General features: G+C 48.7%; 1 protein-coding gene across 1 annotated transcript in view; it reads left to right on the top strand.

Annotated features, from left to right (window-relative positions):
- Nucleotides 1–24,271, top strand: part of LOC142302019 (vascular cell adhesion protein 1-like) — a 28,425-nt gene extending 4,154 nt beyond the window's left edge. Inside the window, exons 2-5 of the mRNA XM_075343092.1 lie at nucleotides 6,687–6,953; nucleotides 12,297–12,605; nucleotides 16,259–16,528; nucleotides 23,470–24,271. Coding sequence (XP_075199207.1) covers nucleotides 6,687–6,953; nucleotides 12,297–12,605; nucleotides 16,259–16,528; nucleotides 23,470–23,582 — 959 coding nt within the window. The 3' untranslated portion in view covers nucleotides 23,583–24,271. The remainder of the gene's footprint in view (nucleotides 1–6,686; nucleotides 6,954–12,296; nucleotides 12,606–16,258; nucleotides 16,529–23,469) is intronic.
- Nucleotides 24,272–26,543: the final 2,272 nt, after the last annotated feature.

The raw sequence follows: 26,543 nt of genomic DNA, 5'->3' as shown, positions 1-26,543 counted from the left end.
CCACCGGACGACTGGACTAGCTAATACTGACTGTGTGGCAGTGAGGGCCACAGGCGACGGAGATCCGGTCTTGGGGAACCTGAGGTAGACTGGGGCAGGGCTGTAGCCCGCCGTTGCCGAGAGAGGGGATCCGGTCCGGAGGCCGTTTCAAGCGGACTAGCCCAAACAAGAGAGAGACAGACAGAAAGTGCAGAAGAAAGGGCCCCTGGCTGTGCGATCCGAATGCAACCGCCGGAGGCTACCGGTCACTGACAACTTGGTTTACAATACAAACTATGTGTGTTTACTGACAGGGCAAAACAGCACCAGCTCATCCAGCACCACGACAACAAACTGTAAGTTGCCTGCTCCCTGCAATCCCTCACTATCCTCTGGGCCCCGGGACTACACTTCCCATACCCGTGGAGGGGATCCCACCTTGCTGCCCCGCTCCATCAGCCCCGGGCACCCACATACAAGGCAGCGGCGGTGTCACCATCCCTCACCGCAACCCACGGGTGACGTCATTGACAAAGACTTGTCCCCTGTAAATAACCCCTTTTCACTCGTGGGCGATGGACAGCTGCACAAGCCCCAGATCCGGCTGCCACTTGAGCCACAGTCACCACTCGGATCCGAGCGTCTCGAGCGGCCCCCCCGGTTGTGGTCTGTCCCCCGCCCACGACACTACAACTCTGAAGTGTGAACTCAGGACTGCTGTTCTGATCCTTTGCTGACCTGACCTTGGAACTGTCTTCTGCCTAATCTCTTGTATTGTCTCTTTTGTCTGTTACGCACTCTGACCTGGAATCTTGACCCTAGACTGTTACCTGACTGTGTCTCAGTTTACTCCCTGTATCCACGACATGCCCTCCTAGTATCCTGACCCCGGACGATTATCTGCCTACGTCTCAGTTTACTCCCTGCATCCATAACGCCCCAGCAGCGGTCAAACCGCTCAGATCCGGATGTCACTGCTCGTGGCTCGAGGTTCTCCGGACCCGGGGGCTAAGGGTCACACCTGAATGAAGAAGGGGGGGTATTTACAGGAGAGATATAGTTCGTGACACCACCCGTAGTGTGCGGTAAGGTAATAGAGAGTACCGCCGCTGCCATTGGGAGTAGCCGGGATGATGAAGTGGGGCAGCTAGATGACGTTACCCTCCACGGGTAGGGAAGGCCCCGGATGGTGGGAGGGGATGCAGGGGGAGCGCAGGGTCGCTGGTTGCAGGGGTTAATCAGCTACTCAGCAAGAAAGCAGACGCTGACATCGTAGTAAACCAAGTCTCTGGGTGCCACTGCCCTCTTGGGGAGCTCGTCCGGGGCCCGTCCCCTGCAGCACTGCCTGGTGGTCCGTGGCCTGCCTCCGTGCACAGAATTTAGAAGTGTCCAAGTGGCCCGTAAGCTTGGAGCTGTCCGGGTCCCGCTCCCTACTATGGGTAGTAGAGAAGCTTACTCTCAGGAGCTCACGCTTGGGATTTCAGTGGGCTGCTTTTCTTGGAAAGCCCTATCCCCCTCGTTGCACTAGTGCCCCCGATCTCTGAGCTTCGTGGGAACAGTCCATATAGGCCCTGCTCTCCGCAGGTTAATTGTCGGGTTGCTTGAAGCTTCTCCCCGACCTAGGGTCCATGTACCCCGGCGTGCCTTCGGTCCCAGCCCGGCTATTGAACTGCGACTGCTGGCTATCCTTCAAGACTAGCCAAGCACCAAGTCCCAATCTCCCGCGACCGAGTCTCCGACTCCTCCTGGTCCAGACCACCGTCTGCGACCTAGTCTGCTTTTCCCTGGGAGCTCCAACTCCCAGCTTCCTCGAGCTCCTCACTGCTCGAGGGCTACCAATGAACTCTTTGCTCCCCTGGAGCCGCCTGTTCTCAGCTCCTCACTGCTTGAGAGCTACTCCTGTTCTCTGGGGAGCTGCTACTCCCAGCTCCTCACTCACTGGGAGGTACTTCTGTTCTGCCTGTCAGCTCTGCTCTGCTCTCCACTTCCTCCCTCGCTGACTTCCCCCCCCTCCCACCAATCTGTCTGACCCCTAGGCGGACTGCCCTATTCCAGCTTAGCAGCCCACTGGTGTGCCTGACAGGGTGAGATGCAAGGTGTAACTAGGATTTGTGGATGCTGGTGGAGGCAGTACCGCAAGATGGGGACCGAGAACCATGGGGGGTTGAGCCCTGCATGGGGAGAGAAAGATTCTGCAGAACCCTGTGATGACCTGACTAGTCCAGGGCGTCACATATCCATGACATGATGACATGCCCTCCTAGTATATTGACACCGGACCATTACCTGACTACGTCCCAGTTTACTCATTGTATTCATGATGACCTCTCCTGGTGTATGACCTCGGAACATCTGACTATCCTGCCTCTAATCTTGTCCCAATCCCTAATTATGCCGGCGTACCAGTGCTTGGCTGTACAGATACTCTAGTGCTCCCCTCTTCCCCCACCCGGCAGGGCCACAAACGGCACTACTTCTTTGGTGCCCTCTTATCCTTGTGCTCGTGCTACAGGGTCCCGTTTTCCTGAACGGCCGCCCATGGGCGTCTCGGTCTCCTGATCTTCTGCATGGCTGACCATGGGCGTCTCGGTTGCCTGCTCTTCTGCGTGGCCGCCCATGGGCGTCTCGGTCCCCTGCATGGCCACCCATTGGCGTCTCGGTCCCCTGCTCTACTGCATGGCCACCCATGAGCATCTCAGTCCCCAGCTCTCCTGCATTGCCGCCCATGGGCTTCTCACTCGCCTGCTATTTTGTGTTGCCACTCATGTATAGTGCGGTGCCCGACTCTGCTCCATGGCAGCTCAAGTATGTTTCGGACCCCAGCTCCCGCTGAGGTCCCCAAACCCCAGGGCTTGTGGGACATGTAACTCTGTGACTCTTCTGATCTTTGTCCCCGCTGTTGTACCTCTGCAGCTCGATGCACACTTCTGCAGTCACGTAATTGCATAGAGCCAGCATCTGCCATGGACCAAGATCTCAGGGTCATGGTAAGAGTAAGGAGAAAAAAACGGCTTGTTGTTACAGCTCTTGCCAAGGCTTTCAATTTGTTAGGTTGTGGGAGAAGATTGAGCGTCACATTCTGGACCCTGTTGGAAAATGTCTATGGGCACTGGCAGACTTTTCACCAAGGTATAGAGAAAACTAGGTGCTAACAGTATGTGTACCGCCCCGCGGGCTCGGTTGCGACCGCCGAGCCGCTCAAATCCGTGCTCGTACGGTGGGTGATGGCTCGAGCTTCTCACGGACCCGGGGGTCACGTCGCTCTGCAAGGGGGTTGGCGCTACACGCAGTCTGTAGGGGTGTAAGTTCGTGACGCCACCCACGGGTTGTGGTGAATAGATGGACACCACCGCTGCCGTTAACTAGGCCTCCCAGGGACGGTGTTGCGCAGCTCGGTTTTGACCCCTCCGTGGGTAGGGGAGTGATGGTCCCGGGGGCCCGAGGGAGGAGCGGAGGCGTGGGAGCGGGCGCAGGCTGGTGCGGTGCGGCGCGGTGCGCGGCCTGAAGGCACTGGTGTACTCACTATGACACAATACACTGGAGTCTCTGGTAAACCAAACAGGATGATGAACGGGGCCCGCAGCCGGCTGCAGTTTCTCCCTGAATGGGTTGGTGGTTTCTGCCTTTCTCCTGCACCTTTTTATATGATGTCCACTCCCCGGCTTCCTGGTTGTCGGAAGAGCCCTGTTTGCCCACAGACGCTGGCCCTTTGGGTCTATATGCCTTGGCGGTGGCTTTACCCTGTATGGTTGGGCTGTTGTCTTTTAACGGGTCTTGTGTGGGATAGGTCCGATAGGTCCTTAAGTCCAGTCCTCAATCAGTTGATTTGACTCAGCCCTGTCGGTTCGGGGCTTTGTACTGGGTCTCAGTACCCCTCCTGGTGCTCCGGTTTCTAATCGGCTCCCCGGTTCGGTACCGGCCCTATGGTTCCACCGGCTGTAATCCCAGCTCCTGCAGGCGGCCACCACCGTCTGCCAGAGTTGACTGGGCTCCGACCCAGCCACCTAAGTAGACTATTGGCAGGCCTGGTCACAGGTCTGCCCTTGAACTCGACCTCTCTCCTTCACTGTCAAGACAAAAACTTCTGTGTCTTTCTCGCCTCCAGGCCTGTGAACTCCTCGGTGGGCGCAGCCAACTGCCTGGCTCCGCCCCTCTGGTGTGGACATCAAACCTAGAGAGTGGTGACAAGGGTTTCTTGGTTGGCTGCTGTCACCTTTTCAGGGTGGGGGGTGTGTGCATGGGACTACCTGGGACGACCTGACTAGTCCAGGGCATCACATATGGACTTGTCCTAGTTGATCCATTATGGTCCCCCTAGTGATAAAGACCACCACAAGTGTAGGATCATTAGTGGGAGTGAATGTTGACATTTCCTCCATGAAGTCTGATCTCATCCTTTCAATTCTCACCCAAGGAAGTTTTTGTCTATCTCTATTTTTTTTTAAACAATAAATTTTTATTAGTTTTCAAATTATCAATATACAAAATGGAAAGTAATAGGAGGAATATATTATTGGTTCACAAACAAAATAATGTCTATCATAGTATTTCAGGGTAAATTTGATTCAATTAGCAATAATACTAGCAATCAAGCAAAATGCATGACAAGGGTTTCCTGGTAGTGATAATTCCTATATTAAACGAATCAACAACCTAGACTCCCAAGCTAGGGAGACTCTTAACTATGAGAAAAGAAATACGAACAATAAGGATGGAGAGAGAAAAAGAATAGAATATAAAGTTAGAGAAGAGAAGAAAGACAAGCGAAGCAGCACACTGCACATTATTTCAGGATATGGCGATAGCGGGCAGAAGAGAAGAACGCCTCCCAATGAAACCACGCCTTAGCGACAATGTCCCTTTCCCGCTGGGAACCTGCGATCAGAGACTCTATACGGTGTGTCAAGGACACCTCTGTAAACAACTCCTCTAGGGACGGGGGATCCATGTGTGACGCCCTGGGCAAGCCAGGGGTCACAGGTCACAACAACACATGCACCCCACATTCCCTGCAGGAACATCAAAGTCAGAACACAAACCCTTGTTGCCTTCCTCCAGGGGCTGATGATCACACCAGGGGGTGGAGCCAGGCGGTTGGTCTCCACCCACCGAGGAGTTCACAGTCCTGGAGGCGGGAAAAGTAAGGAGTTGAGTTTGAGTAGTGAAAGTGGAAGGAGTGGAGTAGTAGTAGAGCAAGGAAAACTGACAGAGCGTCCGGGTGTGTGCCCTGGACAGAGACAGCAAGGTTGGCAGACGGCGGTGACCGTCTGCAGGAGTGGTCAATTGGAGTTACCGAAAGGACCATGGATGGGTGGTGGCCCGGCGGTACCGGACCGGTACACGAAGAGAGGCCAGCACCAGTGGCAGGGGCCTTTCGGATCCCGGCAAGGCTTGGAGTCGCCGTACATTTGCCAAATCTGTTAGTGAGGGGGACCTCCTGGGTCTCTAAACAGCAAAGTCCCGATAGAAGGCAAAGGTCCAACCGTGAGAGGGACACCGCCACCGCCAAGGCACCAGTACCTCAGGGCCAGCGCCTGCGGGCAAAGTGGGGCTCCTCCGGCCCATATCCAAGCCGGGGAGTGGGTTACCGGTGGGAACCCATCGATACCAACAACCGTACATAGGTGCAGGGAAGAGACCGTCACCGTTAACTGCAGGGAACATCAGCACTGCAGCCGTCCGAGGGACCCGTCCAACCAGCCGCTTGTTTACCGTGAACTGTGTCATCATCTGTGGGCTGAGTGAGTACCTCCGTGCCGTGCGGCACAGCGCTGCCCCTGCGTCCCTGCACCTCAACAGGCCCCATAACCCGCCTGTCCAGCATCCCCAACCCCATCACCGGGGCCCCGGGACAATCAACCCCCTGCCCACGGAGGGGAGAATCACCAACTCAGCTGCTCCCTGTCACCGCTCCCGGGATCCCCGTTCAGAGCAGCGGTGGTATCACTAAGATCACCACAACCGTGGGTGGCGTCACGGACATTAACCAAATTCCCCCCACCAACAATCTACCCCCTTTCACTCACGGGCGAGGAGCACCGCTCGAGTCCCCGGGACCCGGCCCATCGCTTGAGCCACCGAGCAGCAGCAGCCACAGAGCAGCAGCGGCCGGGCCCGAGCTGTGGGAGAGCGCAGCGTTGTCACCCTCCTCCCCGCCCGCGACACATGGATCTCCAGTGTCTGGGGATCACTGTTTTTGCGGCCTGCAATAGGTGTCTGAGAAGAGATTTTTTGTATTTAGATGTGGACATGGGAAACATATAAAGCAAGATTGCTTCAGAGGATGGGGGGACTGCGATCCCTGTCACCTCCAGAACTACCCTGAGGACCCCCTTCCAAAAAGCATTCAAGGTCGGGCAGGACCACCATATGTGTGACGTCGTTCCTGATTCCGTTCCACATCGCCAGCACATGTCCGAAACCCCTGGAAAGCATTTATTAAGTGTGACAGGAACCCTATACCACCTCGATATTATCTTATAGCTTGTCTCTTGTAATTTAGACGCTATAACTGATCTATCTGAGAGGGAGAAACATTTGTCCCATTGGGTTTTCGTGAAGGTTTTGTGTAGTTCTGTTTGTCTATCTCTTTTGACCTGTGGGCCATGTGGACACTGTGGATTGGAAATGATCCATAACATTTAAGTCATATCTATCTTGAAAGTTGTCATGGATCTTACCGACTAATGGCTCTTCTATGATTTCAGGACAAGCTGAGGAGCCGTGTGAACTGAGAACTCATCGATCTGAGTTGTTTGTCCCACTAGGAGAACGGGTTGTCCTTAACTGCACCTTCACCTGCTCTAATAAGCCCCAATGGGAAAGCCGGTTACAGAAGAGAAATCCTCAGTGGGGGCCAAACTGGGCTTCGGTTGAAGTTCTTGTTGACGACTGGGAGAAATCTGAACTGTTTTGCTTCCAGATATTAAGTGACGGAAGGGAAAAAAAGGACGTGACGGTCGTCATGGCGTATGGTAAGTGGTGCCAGTAGTCAACATTATGAAGAGACCGAATATTATGGCTATTTGCTTTCCGAAATTGACAGTCCTGCAGCCACACTTCAGTGCCCCTGTGATGCAATTGCGGTGTGCCGATGGGTAGCCTTGATGGCACGGTGTCTGCTTAAGATCCTTATACCTGTCTTGACAGTTCTCCAGTAAATGCCAGCTTCTGTCCAGCATTCATAGGAGACCGTGATTTGTGTTATATACACCAGTACTATAGTAGTGTCATGATGTGACTGCAGGATATCAAGGGACATGGGGCAATGCTGTCCTTCACGCTAGGGGACCCTAGGCTATTCTTAAACTCAGAGTTACCCCTAAAAGGGGGAGATGCCTGAGTCCCGTACCTGGCTTTTTTCCTGATCAGAACTAATCTGTCCCCCCTCTCTCCCCAGTGTGATGGAAAAAGAGATAAAGACAGACAGTGGAAAACCAAAACTCCGACACACTGCAAACTGACAGGAACAAACAGTAAGAGACTAAGGAGAAAAGCAAGGGCAGGAAGGTAGCAACAAAAAGACAACAAGGGTTAACACCCCAAGAGCTTACAGCAGTGATGCACAACAACCACCTGTATGTCTGGATCACAACACCTCACCACACCAGTATAGAGAAGCTATGGTAGGCATTAATGGAATAGTACAGCCTACATTTATAGGAGTGGAGCGAACGTGACTGGCTCCCCCACAGCATGTGATCAAAGAGACTAACAAGCATCCCAACATAGATTAACTCTTGCTAGCCTGCCTAAGCCTGTGGGTCAACGCACCATCTCCCTGCCCTTGATGACTTACCTTGGAGAAGTCAGCAGGCAGAGTCCAAGAATTTGTAGTCTCCATAGATCCTGCTTCTGCCATGACAGTTAGCGATGCCTATAAAAATCTCCTTGTGACTGGTATTGCTGTACAAGCAATGGGACGATTGAAGGTTCAAGTCCTCTGAGGGGATTAACAAGCACAGTGAAAAACAAAAATGTTTTCAAAAATTAAAAAACGTAGAAAATGTAATAAGAGGCAAGGCAATCAAAACATTGGATCTACCCCAAAATGATATTAATTAAAGGGAACCTGTCAGCAGAAATTTCGCAATAAACCTAAAAGATTCCCCTTCTGCAGCTCCTGTGCTGCATTGTACAAAGGTTGCTGTTGCTATTGTGCCCCCCTTGAGACCTAAATAAATACTTTATAAAGTCTTACCTTTTTGTATGCAAATTTTTTTTATGGTCATGGGGGCGTCCGTTATTCGCCTCCTGGCGCTTTACGCCGTCCCCCAATGCTCATTTACATACCATGAGGACGCCGCCCAGTGCTCCCGAGGTCTCGCGCATGCCCAATGGCACTATCGCGGGACAGCACTGTGTAAAGCGTGACCGCTGGTGAGGTGATTGCGCAGGCGCGAGATTATGGGCGACGCTGTGATTGTGCCCATAATCTCGTGCCCGCGCTTTTCCCTCTGCCTCCACCGTTATGCGCAGGCACTGGCCATATGAACCCACGTCACCTATTAACGCAGACGCGAGATTATGGGCGATGCTGTGATTGTCATCAGCAGCATCATCCAAGTACCCGCCCATAATCTCGTGCCCGCGCTTTTCCCTCCGCCTCCACCGTTATGCGCAAGCGCTGGCCATATGAACCCACGTCACCTATTAACGCAGGCGCGAGATAATGGGCGGGTACTTGGATGACGCTGCTGATGACAATCACAGCGCCGCCCATAATCTCGCGCCTGCGTTAATAGGTGACGTGGGTTCATATGGCCAGCGCTTGCGCATAATGGTGGAGGCAGAGGGAAAAGCGCGGGCACGAGATTATGGGCACAATCACAGTGTCGCCCATAATCTCACGCCTGCGCAATCGCCTCACCAGCAGTCACGCTTTACACAGTGCTGTCACTGCCACTATCGCGGGGATAGTGCCACTGGGCATGCGCGAGACCTCGGGAGCACTGGGAGGCGTCCTCATGGTATGGAAAAGAGCAATGGGTAACGGCGTAAAAAGGCAGGAGGCGAATAACGGACGCAAGACAGCCCGCCTCTGTGACCATAAAAAAACATTTGCATACAAAAAGGTAAGACTTTATAAAGTATTTATTTAGGTCTCAAAGGGGGCACAATAACAGGAACCTTTCTAGAATGCAGCCCAGGAGCTGCAGAGGGGAATCTTTTAGGTTTATTGCGAAATTTCTGCTGACAGGTTCCCTTTAAAATGTAGGGTCAGGGCGCAAACAACAAGCCCTGGACACAGCTCCATTGACTGAAAATGTAAAACGTTCTGAGTCTCTTCAGTATCCACGTGTTATAAAAATATCTATATGGGGTAAGTGATCACACCTGTGATGTAAATATAAAAACTTATTGAGTTCACAGATAGGGGACAAATCTGAGACACCAAATACCGGTCACTAGTGAAACCAGAGTAGAATAAAGGTTTAGGTTTTCTGTAGCTCATTTGTCAGCTTTGCTGTATAGACTAGGACAGAATGAGCAGAGTCATATAAACACTCTAATGTAATTCTATATAGTACACACAGAAATAAGACTCTGTGGGCAGCTCCTCTGTCCTCCAGAGTCCCCGAGGAAGAGAGTACACTCTGACAACTGACTCCCATTCATTTCAGTGGTTTTCGGACTTAAAATAACAATTAAAAAATAACTAATAACAATAATAGTAATAATACAAATACTGTGCATACCCCTGATCTAACTCTAACACCTGCGGCTCCAGGGCAAGCTCCTTTGGGGATTGGGGGGCTCCATTGTGAAAGGAAGCAATAGCTGTTACATAGTTTTGCACAAAACTTGCCAATTGTCAAAGCAGCATCAGACACTGTTCACACTACAGATTCTGACACTCCACTCTATGGTTTCCCTAGTGTTTCAGAGCTATACAGGCAGGCTCGCACATTGACCAGCTGTGGGCTCATTAATGATCAGGCTAGCAAGAGTTTTCCTCTGCAAGCCTGCTTGTTACCTCTGAGATAATGTTGTTGGAAATCTATCACATTTGCTCCACGCCTTTTTAAGATAGTGAAATATGTCTTTTCACGCCGACTATAGTTAATTGCTGTGTTGATCTGTGTGCGGTTGTGTCCCAGTCCTGCTGGTGAGTGTTTTGTTTTGTGCTTGGGTTGTTGTGGAGTTCACCAGTCGTCTTGTTGTTTCCTCCCTGCTCTTATTTTCCTCCTTATCACTTTTTGTCTTATACCTCTGTGTGTGCATGTAGTGAGATGGAGTTTTGTTTTCTCCTGTTTGTTTATTTTTGTGGGTTTAATCACACTCCTGTCCCACCCCTGGGGTAAGTAGGGAGGGGTTATAAGGTCAGGGCTGGTCAGGAGCAGGGCCAGGAAGGTGGCACAGACATCCTCACCTTCAGAGGTATCTCTAAGATCAGGGATAGCTAGGGCCCTCCTAGCCTGAAGGCCAGTCTAGGAGCCCCTGTCCCTTGCTTTCTCCATAACCACTGTGACAATAGCCTGCATTTTTTTTGCTCACCTGATTACTGATTGCAATAATCAGGTGAGTGGAATTGGACATAATCAGAGGGAGCTGCCATCACCAGTGGTAAGAGCAGTTATATTTAGGCAAGTATTGTCTCAATGGCAACTATCATACTGGTCATTTAACCCCTAAGAATCAGCATTTAAACAGTGACCAAGGCATCTACAGTGCAGGAGCCATCCAAGCACTATGATCGCAGAGCCTGATTTCACAAGATGCATTTTTTACCGCGATTTTCCAAAAAATGTGGTAAAAATACGCCAATTTTGCATTATTTTTCGAAAATCATGGCAAATAAAAACAGATCAGAAATTCATTGTGGGAACATAGCTTTATAGTTACAGCTCAGGGCCTAGAAAATCAACCTCAGAGCTGTCCTGAAAGAATACCAGAAATGGATATTAATTTTTAAAGGATGAAGCAATGACTGTCATGGATGTATCACGGCTGGCTCACAGTCCAGTGGCATCGAGTGCTAGAAGATCACAGAGATTGCCAGTACGTGTTGTTATCTTATAGTTCCCTGTTTCTGCAGCAGGCCGGCTCTGTGACCCATGAGAACTGTCCTCCTGCCTCTCAGTTGCTATCCTCTGACTTCCTTTATTAACCTCACCCTGGGGTGGGTTGGGTGCTGTTTATATAAACATAAAAGGGCCACATAAAAATGTGTTAAGGCAACAACTCAAAATAGCAATAAACCAAGGCAGAAGAGTCTTTATATTTGCCCAGTGACAGCGACACCCATACACGTCACAATTATAAATGTATAAAACATTTTATTTATAATGCTGTAGGGTATATCAAAAAATGTAACAAAGACATAAGAAAGGACCAAGGGGAAAAGGTGCTAGAGGGGAGACACCCCACGTGTCCCGGAGACAAATAAGGGAGAACAAGTCTCCAAGGAATCTGATAGACTTTCCCAGGTCAACATAATCACCAAGTGGATAGTGGCCCCGAGATGTAAAGTATAGCCTAGTAAACCAGAGTGGTTTCAAGTATGGCCCAGGGGGGAAAAATTCACTTACCAGGGAAAGAGATCAACCAGAAGGCCGGGGTAACACGTGGGGACCGGCGTCCCAACACGTGTTTCGCTAGATGTGCTTCGTCGGGGGACAGATGGATAATTTATAGTTTGTTCCTTGCTGAGGTCTGGACAGATCATTTCCTGTTGCTCCAGAGACTACCATGGTGGCTATATACCTCAGATAACTGTTATAACTGTTTGTCTTTTGCCATATACCAGGACTCTGGTCTTTGCAGTCGTGTTTCCCCTGTATTGTTTCCTTGTGTCTTCCTATTAAATTGGTGATGTTGACTAGCGCTCATGCTTGCCATCCCTACTTAGGGCCCATTTTCCAGGGAAAAAACAGGCCTCAGGTATCCAGCTCGGTGACAGGTGCAGAACTTTTAGAGGGTCGGTCATAGCAGTGAGGGTGAGCTGCAGGTTATTGTGAGGGGTCACCACTTCCCCTAGCTATAAGGCATTCCTTCCCCCTTCCTGTGTGCTGTCCTCTATGGCTGGTATAGCCTCTCTCCCCTGCCATGACAATGATAGAATTTTCTTTGCCAAAGATTATAATTCGGTCTTGTGTACATGTGTTTAATATCAGCACAGATATTCCAGTTTCCTGACTTTGAACATGAGTGATCTCATTCTTCGGATTGTGGACGTCCCTTCAAATGACTTAACTAGAACCTATAACAATTTATGATGCCTCCTAAATATGTGTTTCAACCATAAATGGTGACTTTACAGGTCACTGGCACACGCATATTTTATCCACAAGTCATTTTTGTTTTTATCTATCCAGCCTTGCCCAGCAATGTGACAATAGACTTGGATCAGGAGATGGAGGAAGGAAAATCCCACAGTGTCATCTGTACTGTCTATGATGTGGCTCCTGTGAAGATTCTCCAAATCCAACTTCTCAGAGCCAACACGGTCATCCAAAGTAAAAGCTTCAAAGACAAAGGACAAAAAGGCAAACAGACAGTGAACGTCACGTATGACATTACAGCAAGTCGCATGGACAATCTCCAGAACTTCTCTTGCCAGGCCACCTTAGATGTGGCCACAAACATTTCTATCACTTCTTCCAGTGTGACTGTAACGACTTATGGTAAGGTCCACCACAATCTGGAATAAGGCTGGGTTCACAATACGTTTTGTTGCCGTTCATGACTATCAGGGCTTCCATCTAGATTACCAAATAATGGGAATAGGTCATGCATCCAACTGAGCTTTTGACTTTGGTCAATGCTTTTTTGTTGGAACCATTGAAAAAAATGTCAAATTGTCAAATTTTTCACACGTTGGACTCGTTTCATTCATAGAGGCCAATCGCTGCTCCTCAATGGCACATCTGAATCCCATTATTCAGGTATTCTAATTCAAGCCTTCGATAGAGTCATTCACTGGCAGCCAACCATGGTGTGAACCTGTCCTTCATGACCAACTCCTCAGTAACCCTTGGTGGTGAAAAGCAACTTTATTAATTCTGCAGTTAAATCCACAGATTATTACATTAGTCCCCCGTCCCTTGGTCCTATCTTGGCCAAGGAGAACATGGAAACTCCAAGTAAACATTCGGTAAAACTCACATATGTACCGTACATTACATACAATAGACACAGACCATATGACTTCTACTGGGCCCATAGAACAAGACAATCAGTCTTGGCTTGTCCTATCAGCTTTGCTACTAGGTCTGAGAACTTGTCCAGGACACACTTTCTAGAAGAATGTATTGATACTAGGCACAATTATGGCTTGGCCAAGGAGAACATGGAAACTCTATGCAAACATTCAGTAGAATTTATGGATGTACATACAATAAACACAGACCATATGACTTCTTCCAAGCCCATCAAACAAGACAATCCAGTCTTGGTTCGTCCCATCGGATTTGCTACTAGGTTTGAGAACATGCCGAGGACATCCTTTCCAGAAGAATGTATTGATACTAGACAAAGGTATGGCTGAAGGGTCCATGGAAAAGCCATTGGGACCTCTCTATCCATGCATTATATTGGGGTCCAAATTGATCTTTGATATTCCGCCCTCTCTTTTTTTGTACATCATTACAAATCATGAGCCAATGAACACGTTCCTTTTTTTCCTACTAATCATTTATAGATTTATAAATTCACAAAGCTGATTTGTTTAACCTCCTTTAAAAGCACCAGGTTGATTGACTTAAGGCATAGTTCCATATACTAAGACAAAAAGAGGGCCACTTAGCAATTATAATGGCAACAACTCAGATAATCATGAAACCAAAAGAAGAGAGTCTTTAAACTTGCCAATTGGCAAATATACCCAAGCAAGCCATAATTATGAATATACAAAATTTTATTTATGCTGCAGGGAAATCAGATTAAGGCAATACATAACATAGGACCAAGGGAATTAGTGCTAGAGGGGAAAACCCCACGTGTCCCAGGCATTTATTCAGGAGACCAAGTCTCTATTGAATTACGGCAGACTTATCAGGATTATAATAGCCTACAGGTAGGAAAGAGCTCAAAGGTATAAGTGTGGCCAAAAAGACCAAAGTAATATAAAATATAGCCAGAGAGGCAGAGCACCTACCAGGAAGATGAGTCGCCGGGGGCCGGGATAGCACGTGGGGACCAGCGTCCCAACACGTGTTTCGCTCCGTGTGCTTCGTCGGGGGACTGATAAAATAGTGGAGAGTGTGGATCGTATAAAGGGGGTCCAACCCCAATGAAAACCGCCCCCTCATTGATGCGTCCGGATGGGTAGAATACACGACCGCGCCGCAGTGGAGCCTCAGCAGCGGAAGCGAGGGGGAAGAAAACTTCCTGTGACGTCACAGCACTTCCGGTATTCCGCTGCTAAGGACGCCTGCCGCGGCCGCGCCAGAGAGGCGGGGATCTCCCTCTAGTACGTCATCGAGCGGACCCGCCCAGGTAAGAGACAGGAACCCGTCCATTAATAAACTGGGCGGCAATGCCCACACTTATAACAAGAACGGAAGACGTATTACAGGGACGTGCCGCAAAATACCCATGTACAACCATTAAGGATGTTTACAAACAGGGCATAAGGAGAAGAAGGAAGAAGAAATAATGAAGAGAGAGGAGAAAATAATATCGAACCACATATTCATAATAAAAATGCATATAGTACGGTATATAACATACACATATGTACATAAATACAGGTCCATCAATTACATAGTTATAGCAAAAATGCATATGATTAGTAGATCCGACATCAAGAACTCCATATTCCAAGTGGCTTGTGAAAAGAAAAATAGCCGTCTTCCATGATATATACCCCAGTGGTGTGAGGGTTAAAGCATGATAGGGGTAGGACCCAAACTAAAAAGAACAAAAAGGACACTGTTAAAATTGAGAACCAGAACCACTCATTGAAGACAAAACAACCTACTAAAAGTTAATAATGAATAGTCAAAGCTTAATAAACCAAACTGCCAGATGGACAGTAGGTACTTCATGTTAAAAATTAAAAGTAACTCGTTTAAGCCCGAAAAAAACGGGCATACAATGGACAAGGAATTGTCATGGTCACAACTAGCCTAAGTAACCATGAGGACTACAGAAAAGGAGCAAAGGTAAGTCGTTCATTAAGTCCCCGTGGGGACATAGTACCGAGGGTGAAAATCCACCGGCACTCCACCTGTGCCAGGCGTTTTTTTAAAACCCCCCCACGGATACCAAGATGCACTCGGTCGAGCCCACGGACCCTCAGGGAGGTTGGATCACAATTGTGAACCTCCCTAAAGTGACGGGGAATCGTCTTAAGAGCATCTGGATTGGTGGCTTCCTTAGCGGCCAGAATGTAACGTACATGTTCCCTTGTACGGATGCGGAGTTCCCGAGAGGTCAATCCGATATATATTTTGTCACACCCACATGTGGCGTAATAACAGATGTGTTGCAAGAAACATATACCCGGATCGAAAATTCTCTCAGGCCATCAGCAGAGCAGAATGTGGTAGCCCTGATGATATTTTTACATCCCCGACAACTGCCGCATGGATAGCAACCAACTCGCTGTGGGCCACAGCCAAAGAGAGGAGGTGTCTTCACAACATGGTGGCTATGCACCAACATGTCTTTGAGACTCCTGCTACTAGGTTTGAGAACATGCCGAGGACATCCTTTCCAGAAGAATGTATTAATACTAGACAAAGGTATGGCTGAAGGGTCCATGGAAAAGCCATTGGGACCTCTCTATCCATGCATTATATTGGGGTCCAAATTGATCTTTGATATTCCGCCCTCTCTTTTTTTGTACATCATTGCAAATCATGAGCCAATGAACACGTTCCTTTTTTTCCTACTAATCATTTATAGATTTCTAAATTCACAAAGCTGATTTGTTTAACCTCCTTTAAAAGCACCAGGTTGATTGACTTAAGGCATAGTTCCATATACGTAAGGCTCAAGTGATCGGCTCATCAACAGCAGGGTGAGACAAAAGGGAGAGGAGGGGGATGCAGCTGCAGCTTCCATATCTGAGTGCCTGGCAGCTCATGTGCAGTGAGAGAAATGGGGAGAAAAGGAAATAAGACATTTCTGCTAACAATGCGGAAATGTCTACCCACATACCCCAGTGGATGAGATTTGGAAGCCAATAACAAATTTCCTATCAAGAAAAGTAGGTATAATCAGAATACAAAAAAGGTAATAAAAAAAATAAGCAGATCAGATACAAAACATTTTTCTTCGCAAAAAGAATATGCTTAAAATTTCACAGTTTTCTTTTACATATAATCCTTAGGTCAACCAGATGTTCCTGTCGTCACCGTTACACCTGGACCAAATATCCAAGAAGGAGATTCCTTCAATGTAACCTGCAGTTCGAATGGGTCTCCTAAGCCCGAGTATGAGTGGAAAGTCCCTACTGGTGCTGATGTGACCTACACACCGAATAAGTCAGCAGTATTGGTTACGAGGGCTGGTCAAGTTCATAATGGAGTCTACACTTGTGAGGCCAAGAATGTACATGGACTGGTCAACGGTTCCAGGACTGTACAGGTTACAACAAAAGGTATCTGCCTTTATCAATCTATTTGGATTACCAAGGACACAACCTTCTAGCTCAGAAGGCCCACTACCCTTGGGTGGCACAAAAGTATTTATGGTGACCCAACTGAACATTAATATGTGCCATCCTCATCAAGCCTTGGGTAATGTTGCAATATTTGTAGGATCTGTTTTTTAGGGTTGGTGGATGCCTCCAATGTAGGACCCCCCCAGTGATCTGCCTGATGTCATGTTAGACAAATCAGGAAGAGCCATTGTTCCCTTCGCTTTAGTTTATAGGCACAGAATGCTTGCCCATCCCCCACAAAGCCCACGCAGCTGTACCCTTAAAACAGTAATCACAGAGATATCCGTCCTTTTCCTCATTGTACGACCCCCTATAGCAGTCCATGCAGGCACTCCGACTTTCAGAAGTCACGGAGGTTCTCGCAAAATCAGGCAATATGGTTACTGCATTGTCTTCCATGTCCCTGCAGTAATATCAGCAATGTGCCTCCTACCTCAGAATTGTCCTATTACCTTCTAAGTGGATCCATAACAGCTTTTCTTTTCCTAGTAGTCACAGCAGTGCTCTTCCTTTCCCCTGTAGTCACAGCAGTGCTCCTCTTCCTTTCCCCTGTAGTCACAGCAGTGCTCCTCTTCCTTTCCCCTGTAGACACAGCAGTGCTCCTCTTCCTTTCCCCTGTAGACACAGCAGTGCTCCTATTCCCTTCCCCTGTAGTCACAGCAGTGCTCCTCTTCCTTTCCTTGTAGTCACAGCAGTGCTCCTCTTCCTTTCCCTGTAGTCACAGCAGTGCGCCTCTTCCTTTCCTTGTAGTCACAGCAGTGCTCCTCTTCCTTTCCCCTGTAGACACAGCAGTGCTCCTCTTCCTTTCCTTGTAATCACAGCAGTGCTCCTCTTCCTTTCCCTGTAGTCACAGCAGTGCGCCTCTTCCTTTCCTTGTAGTCACAGCAGTGCTCCTCTTCCTTTCCCCTGTAGACACAGCAGTGCTCCTCTTCCTTTCCCTGTAGTCACAGCAGCGCTCCTCTTCCTTTCCTTGTAGTCACAGCAGTGCTCCTCTTCCTTCCCCTGTAGTCACAACAGTGCTCCCCCTTTTCCTTTCCCCTGTAGTCACAGCAGTGCTCCTCTTCCTTTCCCCTGTAGTCACAGCAGTGCTCCCCCTTTTCCTTTCCCTGTAGTCACAGCAGTGCTCCTCTTCCTTTCCTTGTAGTCACAGCAGTGCTCCTCTTCCTTTCCCCTGTAGTCACAACAGTGCTCCCCCTTTTCCCTTCCCCTGTAGTCACAGCAGTGCTCCTCTTCCTTTCCTTGTAGTCACAGCAGTGCTCCTCTTCCTTTCCCCTGTAGACACAGCAGTGCTCCTCTTCCTTTCCCTGTAGTCACAGCAGCGCTCCTCTTCCTTTCCTTGTAGTCACAGCAGTGCTCCTCTTCCTTCCCCTGTAGTCACAACAGTGCTCCCCCTTTTCCTTTCCCCTGTAGTCACAGCAGTGCTCCTCTTCCTTTCCCCTGTAGTCACAGCAGTGCTCCCCCTTTTCCTTTCCCTGTAATCACAGCAGTGCTCCTCTTCCTTTCCTTGTAGTCACAGCAGTGCTCCTCTTCCTTTCCCCTGTAGTCACAACAGTGCTCCCCCTTTTCCTTTCCCCTGTAGTCACAGCAGTGCTCCTCTTCCTTTCCCCTGTAGTCACAGCAGTGCTCCCCCTTTTCCTTTCCCTTGTAGTCACAGCAGTGCTCCTCTTCCTTTCCTTGTAGTTACAGCAGTGCTCCTCTTCCCTTCCCCTGTAGTCACAGCAGTGCTCCTCTTCCCTTCCCCTGTAGTCACAGCAGTGCTCCTCTTCCCTTCCCCTGTAGTCACAGCAGTGCTCCTCTTCCTTTCCCCTGTAGTCACAGCAGTGCTGCTCTTCCTTTCTCCTGTAGTCACAGCAGTGCTCCTCTTCCTTTCCCCTGTAGTCACAGCAGTGCTCCCCCTTTTCCTTTCCCTTGTAGTCACAGCAGTGCTCCTCTTCCTTTCCTTGTAGTTACAGCAGTGCTCCTCTTCCCTTCCCCTGTAGTCACAGCAGTGCTCCTCTTCCTTTCCCCTGTAGTCACAGCAGTGCTCTTCTTCCTTTCCCCTGAAGTCACAGCAGTGCTCTTTCTTTCCCCTGTAGTCACAGCAGTGCTCCTCTTCCTTTCCCCTGTAGTCACAGCAGTGCTCCTCTTCCTTTCCCCTGTAGTCACAGCAGTGCTCCTCTTACTTTCCTTGTAGTCACAGCAGTGCTCCTCTTCCTTTCCCCTGTAGTCACAGCAGTGCTCTTCCTTTCCCCTGTAGTCACAGCAGTGCTCCTCTTCCTTTCCCTGTAGTCACAGCAGCGCTCCTCTTCCTTTCCTTGTAGTCACAGCAGTGCTCCTCTTCCTTTCCTTGTAGTCACAGCAGTGCTCCTCTTCCTTTCCTTGTAGTCACAGCAGTGCTCCTCTTCCTTTCCTTGTAGTCACAGCAGTGCTCCTCTTCCTTTCCTTGCAGTCACAGCAGTGCTCCTCTTCCTTTCCTTGCAGTCACAGCACTGCTCCTCTTCCTTTCCTTGTAGTCACAGCAGTGCTCCTCTTCCTTTCCTTGCAGTCACAGCAGTGCTCCTCTTCCTTTCCTTGTAGTCACAGCAGTGCTCCGCTTCCTTTCTCCTGTAATCACAGCAGTGCTCCTCTTCCTTTCCTTGTAGTCACAGCAGTGCTCCTCTTCCTTTCCTTGTAGTCACAGCAGTGCGCCTCTTCCTTTCCTTGTAGTCACAGCAGTGCGCCTCTTCCTTTCCTTGTAGTCACAGCAGTGCTCCTCTTCCCTTCCCCTGTAGTCACAGCAGTGCTCCTCTTCCCTTCCCCTGTAGTCACAGCAGTGCTCCTCTTCCTTTCCCCTGTAGTCACAGCAGTGCTCCTCTTCCTTTCCCCTGAAGTCACAGCAGTGCTCTTTCTTTCCCCTGTAGTCACAGCAGTGCTCCTCTTCCTTTCCCCTGTAGTCACAGCAGTGCTCCTCTTCCTTTCCCCTGTAGTCACAGCAGTGCTCCTCTTCCTTTCCTTGTAGTCACAGCAGTGCTCCTCTTCCTTTCCCCTGTAGTCACAGCAGTGCTCTTCCTTTCCCCTGTAGTCACAGCAGTGCTCCTCTTCCTTTCCCCTGTAGTCACAGCAGTGCTCCTCTTCCTTTCCCTGTAGTCACAGCAGCGCTCCTCTTCCTTTCCTTGTAGTCACAGCAGTGCTCCTCTTCCTTTCCTTGTAGTCACAGCAGTGCTCCTCTTCCTTTCCTTGTAGTCACAGCAGTGCTCCTCTTCCTTTCCTTGTAGTCACAGCAGTGCTCCTCTTCCTTTCCTTGCAGTCACAGCAGTGCTCCTCTTCCTTTCCTTGCAGTCACAGCACTGCTCCTCTTCCTTTCCTTGTAGTCACAGCAGTGCTCCTCTTCCTTTCCTTGCAGTCACAGCAGTGCTCCTCTTCCTTTCCTTGTAGTCACAGCAGTGCTCCGCTTCCTTTCTCCTGTAATCACAGCAGTGCTCCTCTTCCTTTCCTTGTAGTCACAGCAGTGCTCCTCTTCCTTTCCTTGTAGTCACAGCAGTGCGCCTCTTCCTTTCCTTGTAGTCACAGCAGTGCTCCTCTTCCTTTCCTTGTAATCACAGCTCTTCCTTTCCTTGTAGTCACAGCAGTGCTCCTCTTCCTTTCCCCTGTAGTCACAGCAGTGCTCCTCTTCCTTTCCCCTGTAGTCACAGCAGTGCTCCTCTTCCTTTCCTTGTAGTCACAGCAGTGCTCCTCTTCCTTTCCCCTGTAGTCACAGCAGTGCTCCTCTTCCTTTCCTTGTAATCACAGCTCTTCCTTTCCTTGTAGTCACAGCAGTGCGCCTCTTCCTTTCCTTGTAGTCACAGCAGTGCTCCTCTTCCTTTCCTTGTAATCACAGCTCTTCCTTTCCTTGTAGTCACAGCAGTGCTCCTCTTCCTTTCCCCTGTAGTCACAGCAGTGCTCCTCTTCCTTTCTCCTGTAGTCACAGCAGTGCTCCTCTTCCTTTCCTTGTAGTCACAGCAGTGCTCCTCTTCCTTTCCTTGTAGTCACAGCAGTGCTCCTCTTCCTTTCCTCTGTAGTCACAGCAGTGCTCCTCTTCTGTAGTCACAGCAGTGCTCCTCTTCCTTTTCTTGTAGTCACAGCAGTGCTCCTCTTCCTTTCCTTGTAGTCACAGCAGTGCTCCTCTTCCTTTCCTTGTAGTCACAGCAGTGCTCCTCTTCCTTTTCTTGTAGTCACAGCAGTGCTTCTCTTCCTTTCCTCTGTAGTCACAGCAGTGCTCCTCTTCCTTTCCTTGTAGTCACAGCAGTGCTCCTCTTCCTTTCCTTGTAGTCACAGCAGTGCTCCTCTTCCTCTCCTTGTAGTCACAGCAGTGCTCCTCTTCCTTTCCTCTGTAGTCACAGCAGTGCTCCTCTTCCTTTCCTTGTAGTCACAGCAGTGCTCCTCTTCCTTTCCTTGTAATCACAGCAGTGCTCCTCTTCCTTTCCTTGTAGTCACAGCAGTGCTCCTCTTCCTTTCCTTGTAGTCACAGCAGTGCTCCTCTTCCTTTCTCCTGTAGTCACAGCAGTGCTCCTCTTCCTTTCCTTGTAGTCACAGCAGTGCTCCTCTTCCTTTCTCCTGTAATCACAGCAGTGCTCCTCTTCCTTTCCTTGTAGTCACAGCAGTGCTCCTCTTCCTTTCCTTGTAGTCACAGCAGTGCTCCTCTTCCTTTCCTTGTAGTCACAGCAGTGCTCCTCTTCCTTTCCTTGTAGTCACAGCAGTGCTCCTCTTCCTTTCCCCTGTAGTCACAGCAGTGCTCCTCTTCCTTTCCCCTGTAATCACAGCAGTGCTCCTCTTCCTTTCCCCTGTAGTCACAGCAGTGCTCCTCTTCCTTTCCCCTGTAATCACAGCAGTGCTCCTCTTCCTTTCTCCTGTAGTCACAGCAGTGCTCCTCTTCCTTTCCCCTGTAGTCACAGCAGTGCTCCTCTTCCTTTCCCCTGTAGTCACAGCAGTGCTCCTCTTCCTTTCTCCTGTAGTCACAGCAGTGCTCCTCTTCCTTTCCTTGTAGTCACAGCAGTGCTCCTCTTCCTTTCTCCTGTAGTCACAGCAGTGCTCCTCTTCCTTTCCCCTGTAGTCACAGCAGTGCTCCTCTTCCTTTCCCCTGTAATCACAGCAGTGCTCCTCTTCCTTCCCCCTGTAGTCACAGCAGTGCTCCTCTTCCTTTCCCCTGTAGTCACAGCAGTGCTCCTCTTCCTTTCCCCTGTAATCACAGCAGTGCTCCTCTTCCTTTCCCTTGTAATCACAGCAGTGCTCCTCTTCCTTTCCCCTGTAGTCACAGCAGTGCTCCTCTTCCTTTCCTTGTAGTCACAGCAGTGCTTCTCTTCCTTTCCTCTGTAGTCACAGCAGTGCTCCTCTTCCTTTCCCCTGTAGTCACAGCAGTGCTCCTCTTCCTTTCCCCTGTAGTCACAGCAGTGCTCCTCTTCCTTTCCCCTGTAGTCACAGCAGTGCTCCTCTTCCTTTCCCCTGTAGTCACAGCAGTGCTCCTCTTCCTTTCCTTGTAGTCACAGCAGTGCTTTTCTTCCTTTCCTCTGTAGTCACAGCAGTGCTCCTCTTCCTTTCCCCTGTAGTCACAGCAGTGCTCCTCTTCCTTTCCCCTGTAGTCACAGCAGTGCTCCTCTTCCTTTCCCCTGTAGTCACAGCAGTGCTCCTCTTCCTTTCTCCTGTAGTCACAGCAGTGCTCCTCTTCCTTTCTCCTGTAGTCACAGCAGTGCTCCTCTTCCTTTCCCCTGTAGTCACAGCAGTGCTCCTCTTCCTTTCCCCTGTAATCACAGCAGTGCTCCTCTTCCTTTCCCCTGTAGTCACAGCAGTGCTCCTCTTCCTTTCCTTGTAGTCACAGCAGTGCTCCTCTTCCTTTCTCCTGTAGTCACAGCAGTGCTCCTCTTCCTTTCCCCTGTAGTCACAGCAGTGCTCCTCTTCCTTTCCCCTGTAATCACAGCAGTGCTCCTCTTCCTTCCCCCTGTAGTCACAGCAGTGCTCCTCTTCCTTTCCCCTGTAGTCACAGCAGTGCTCCTCTTCCTTTCCCCTGTAATCACAGCAGTGCTCCTCTTCCTTTCCCTTGTAATCACAGCAGTGCTCCTCTTCCTTTCCCCTGTAGTCACAGCAGTGCTCCTCTTCCTTTCCTTGTAGTCACAGCAGTGCTTCTCTTCCTTTCCCCTGTAGTCACAGCAGTGCTCCTCTTCCTTTCCTTGTAGTCACAGCAGTGCTTCTCTTCCTTTCCTCTGTAGTCACAGCAGTGCTCCTCTTCCTTTCCCCTGTAGTCACAGCAGTGCTTCTCTTCCTTTCCTCTGTAGTCACAGCAGTGCTCCTCTTCCTTTCCTTGTAGTCACAGCAGTGCTCCTCTTCCTTTCCCCTGTAGTCACAGCAGTGCTCCTCTTCCTTTCCCCTGTAGTCACAGCAGTGCTCCTCTTCCTTTCTCCTGTAGTCACAGCAGTGCTCCTCTTCCTTTCTCCTGTAGTCACAGCAGTGCTCCTCTTCCTTTCTCCTGTAGTCACAGCAGTGCTCCTCTTCCTTTCCCCTGTAGTCACAGCAGTGCTCCTCTTCCTTTCCCCTGTAGTCACAGCAGTGCTCCTCTTCCTTTCCCCTGTAGTCACAGCAGTGCTCCTCTTCCTTTCTCTATTGGCTATAGCAGGCTCCTTTCCGTCATCCTTGAGCACAGTACCACGTTTCCATATTTCTTCACAGATTATAACAAAGTTGTTCATTTTGTGCTTTGTCACAATGAGGCTCCCCCTTTCTCTTATCATTTCTTTGTTTTCCCACTCTTTCCTCGATAGTCTCTTCAGTACTCTCCACTTTTCCCCAGTGGTCACAGCAAAGCAATAATTATTTGATATGACCTTTATGTGTATTTTTTCCCCACTTGATGTCTAATTATTGTCTTTGTGTCCATATTTCGTGTTTTGCAGGACAACCCCACAATCATATAGGAGCGATAGTATCCCCATCACTTGTCTTCTTCATCATTACTCCGCTCATCTTATGGAAGACAAGAAGTCAGACGTCAGCCCCGAGAGACTGAGAATAGCAGTTTACGTCTTGTACAACCTAGAAAGTGGGGTGTGTAACTAAGGGGGTACATTCCAAACCCCAATATTTCACCGGTGAGAGTTTGTTACATACATATCCAGGATAGACAACACTTTGGACCTGATTCTTGCCTTTGTTCCTTTTTTTTTTTGTCTAATTGCAATTTTTTTTGCACAATTGTGCTCTATTACTCTCCAGAGGGATTTGTCAGCTAGAAATTTTTGTGCAAATTTTTGCAACATTTTGTGAAATTAACTCTAAAAAGTTGCTCAAAGGGTTAAAGAAAAAGTACTTCCAGTTTTTGACCTTGTTGAATATTCATGAACGGGGTGTGCCATTGTGAAGAATTAGGGGCAAAAAACAGCAACAAATACTGCAAGAAAAAATAAATAAAAAAAGAACAAAAAAGCAACTTAAAAACCCCTGCAAATGATGAAATGGGGCCTTTGTGTTCTGAATACAACAGCAGTGTAATGGCAGTTTCATCATTTTAGCTTTGTTTTGTTTTTTTATCCCTAGCGGCATCAGATCCATGTATGATTTTTGGATGTCCCTTTTTCTACAGTTCTAGCATATTACAATTACTAACACACTAAATTACTGAATCAGATCATAAAATGTACTGACATCATTGTTTGATTTCTTTGCCTGTGTGGATTGGATGGGTTGTTACCGACATCTGGTGAGAAATTCATGTCAATAGCACCTTTAGAAATATATTTACTTAGAAAATTGGTGGTGTTCAATACTTATTTCACCTGCTGTATGTGTCGGCTGGTAAGATGCACAGGAGCGAAATCTATGGTTCATGCATGCTTCATTCTCACTCAGTAGATATAGGCAATGTTATAAATGAGTGTGCATACTGTGAGATAGTGACCACAAATGATGTAAATGGTCGCTATGTGTTGCAGTGGAGAAGGTTCCCTTCAAAAGGAACCTGAAAATGTTACTATGGGACCTGTAGTTCCACAAGTCTTGGTATTGTATTTAAGGGTCAGGTTCCCTTTAAGAATAGCCAGTGTGCTGGACAGGTCTGGATAATCACATACCCCCGCCCATGGGTGTGTTTTACATGTGTCTGACAGGCCACATGGTTCTTGAATGGAGTCTGTTGTTTGGCACATGGCAGACAGTGTGGAGTCTGTGAGCAGTGTGAGGAGCAACACTGCAAGAGAAGCAGCCGGAGAGAGGTTGCTAATCTCTGAGAGGCAGGAGCCAGTGTATGGAACACAGCTGAGGGATGTCAGCCTGTGTTGAGAGGTGTGTGGGTGTGTGTGTATGTGTGGGTGTGTGTGTGTGTGTGTATGTGTGTGTGTGCGCTGGCTGCCGGGCTTCCTTGAAGAAACCTCATGGAGAGGTGTGTGGACTCACTTTAGAGAATGTGTGCAGAAACTGCTAAATCTCCTGAGAGGAACGGACCGAGAATCTGTGCATTAATCTTGACCGGGGTCAGTGTGATCACTGGGTGAGTCCACAGTTAAACACAAAAGCCTCTTCCAGCTTAAAGGAATATACACTGTATTACAGTCAGTTTAAGTTGCAAGTGTGGTTTATGCGGTTTTAAATAAACCAACTGGACTTTTAAATGGAAAAGTGTTCCTGTGGGCCTCAGTTATAGCAGCCAAGTGAGTGTCCCCCAATACATTCAGTCAGCGCAGCCTCACAATACATATACCCAGATTTAATGTATATTTACGGTTGCTGCAGGGAGATCAATGGGCCAGAGTTGATGCATGCGCAGAGAGCACAGAGATCTTGAGCGGAGAGCTCTATCTGCGCACGCACAGGCTCTGGGTGCCATTATTTGAAGCCCACACTGCCGACATTTTCAGAATGGCAGCCTCTGCCTCACCGCCCACAGCATCTCCTGTGACCCCGCTCCACGTCCCCCGGTAAGCTACATTCGGATTATAAGACGCACCCTCATTTTCCTCCCAAATTTTGGGAAGAAAAAGTGCTTCTTATAATCAAAAAAAAAATATACGGTAAATAGATGACATGCCTGGCAGGAAAAGGGGAGCTAAGCCCCTATTTACACAAGAAACTACAGAAAACAAAGAAAATAATGAGCCGATGCATAAGATGGAATATATACAGCGCATAGGATCATGTTCACACTGTGACCATTCAACAGACAAAACATAATATAAAAACAAAATGAACATAAACCCTGCAGGAAGTAAATAGTAATAGTACATGGAAATAACGGGGTAATTAACAACACTGATTATGATAAAAGAAGCGTAAGGGCCATCCCACCGCAAACAGGTGTACACTAAGGTGGTCTGCGTGAGGCAGTTCGGGGGTCTGAACCGTCGGCCCCTGCTCTGCCCCCACATACACTGAGGTCGTCTGACACAAGGTGAGGTTTTAATACTAGAGGTAAGGACTATTGTGATTTGGGTACACCTCGTCTCGGTGGGACGGGTTTTACACTTTATTACATACTGTAGGCTTTATGCTCATTTTGTTCCTTAGGAGGTTTTATTTTTGGCCACAGTGTGAACATGCTCCTACATATACCAACTTTTATCCGGCTCCTTTGATTTTACTTGAATGGAGGGTTATGCAGCAATTCTGAGGGATGGGAGCTAGCTATAGAGCCCGCTCCATTCACCTGTACTTTCCCTGGGATATATTATTACATCCGAGGATCTAAGCGGGTAAAAACATTGTCCAGGTATGAGAAGCCATTTTCATATCCCCTATAAGTTAATAGAATTGGCTTTCTGGAGGACCCGTCCTGTCCTCTATTATTATTATTATACAACCACTGGTTTGAATGGACATGGTGTAATACTTCATTTATCCTGTGGGGGTGCTGTGGGAAAACTGAACAGTTTCTGACAGGTTTTCCCCACAGATCACAATTGATCGCCGAAAGTTCAGACAAGAGGATTTTTCTTGATTTCAATCGTAAAAAATAGAGAACCCACAAACAAATCAGCAG

Source organism: Anomaloglossus baeobatrachus, chromosome 4 (genome assembly GCF_048569485.1).
Source record: "Anomaloglossus baeobatrachus isolate aAnoBae1 chromosome 4, aAnoBae1.hap1, whole genome shotgun sequence".
Taxonomy (NCBI): domain Eukaryota; kingdom Metazoa; phylum Chordata; class Amphibia; order Anura; family Aromobatidae; genus Anomaloglossus; species Anomaloglossus baeobatrachus.
This window is presented reverse-complemented; position numbering and strand designations above follow the sequence as displayed.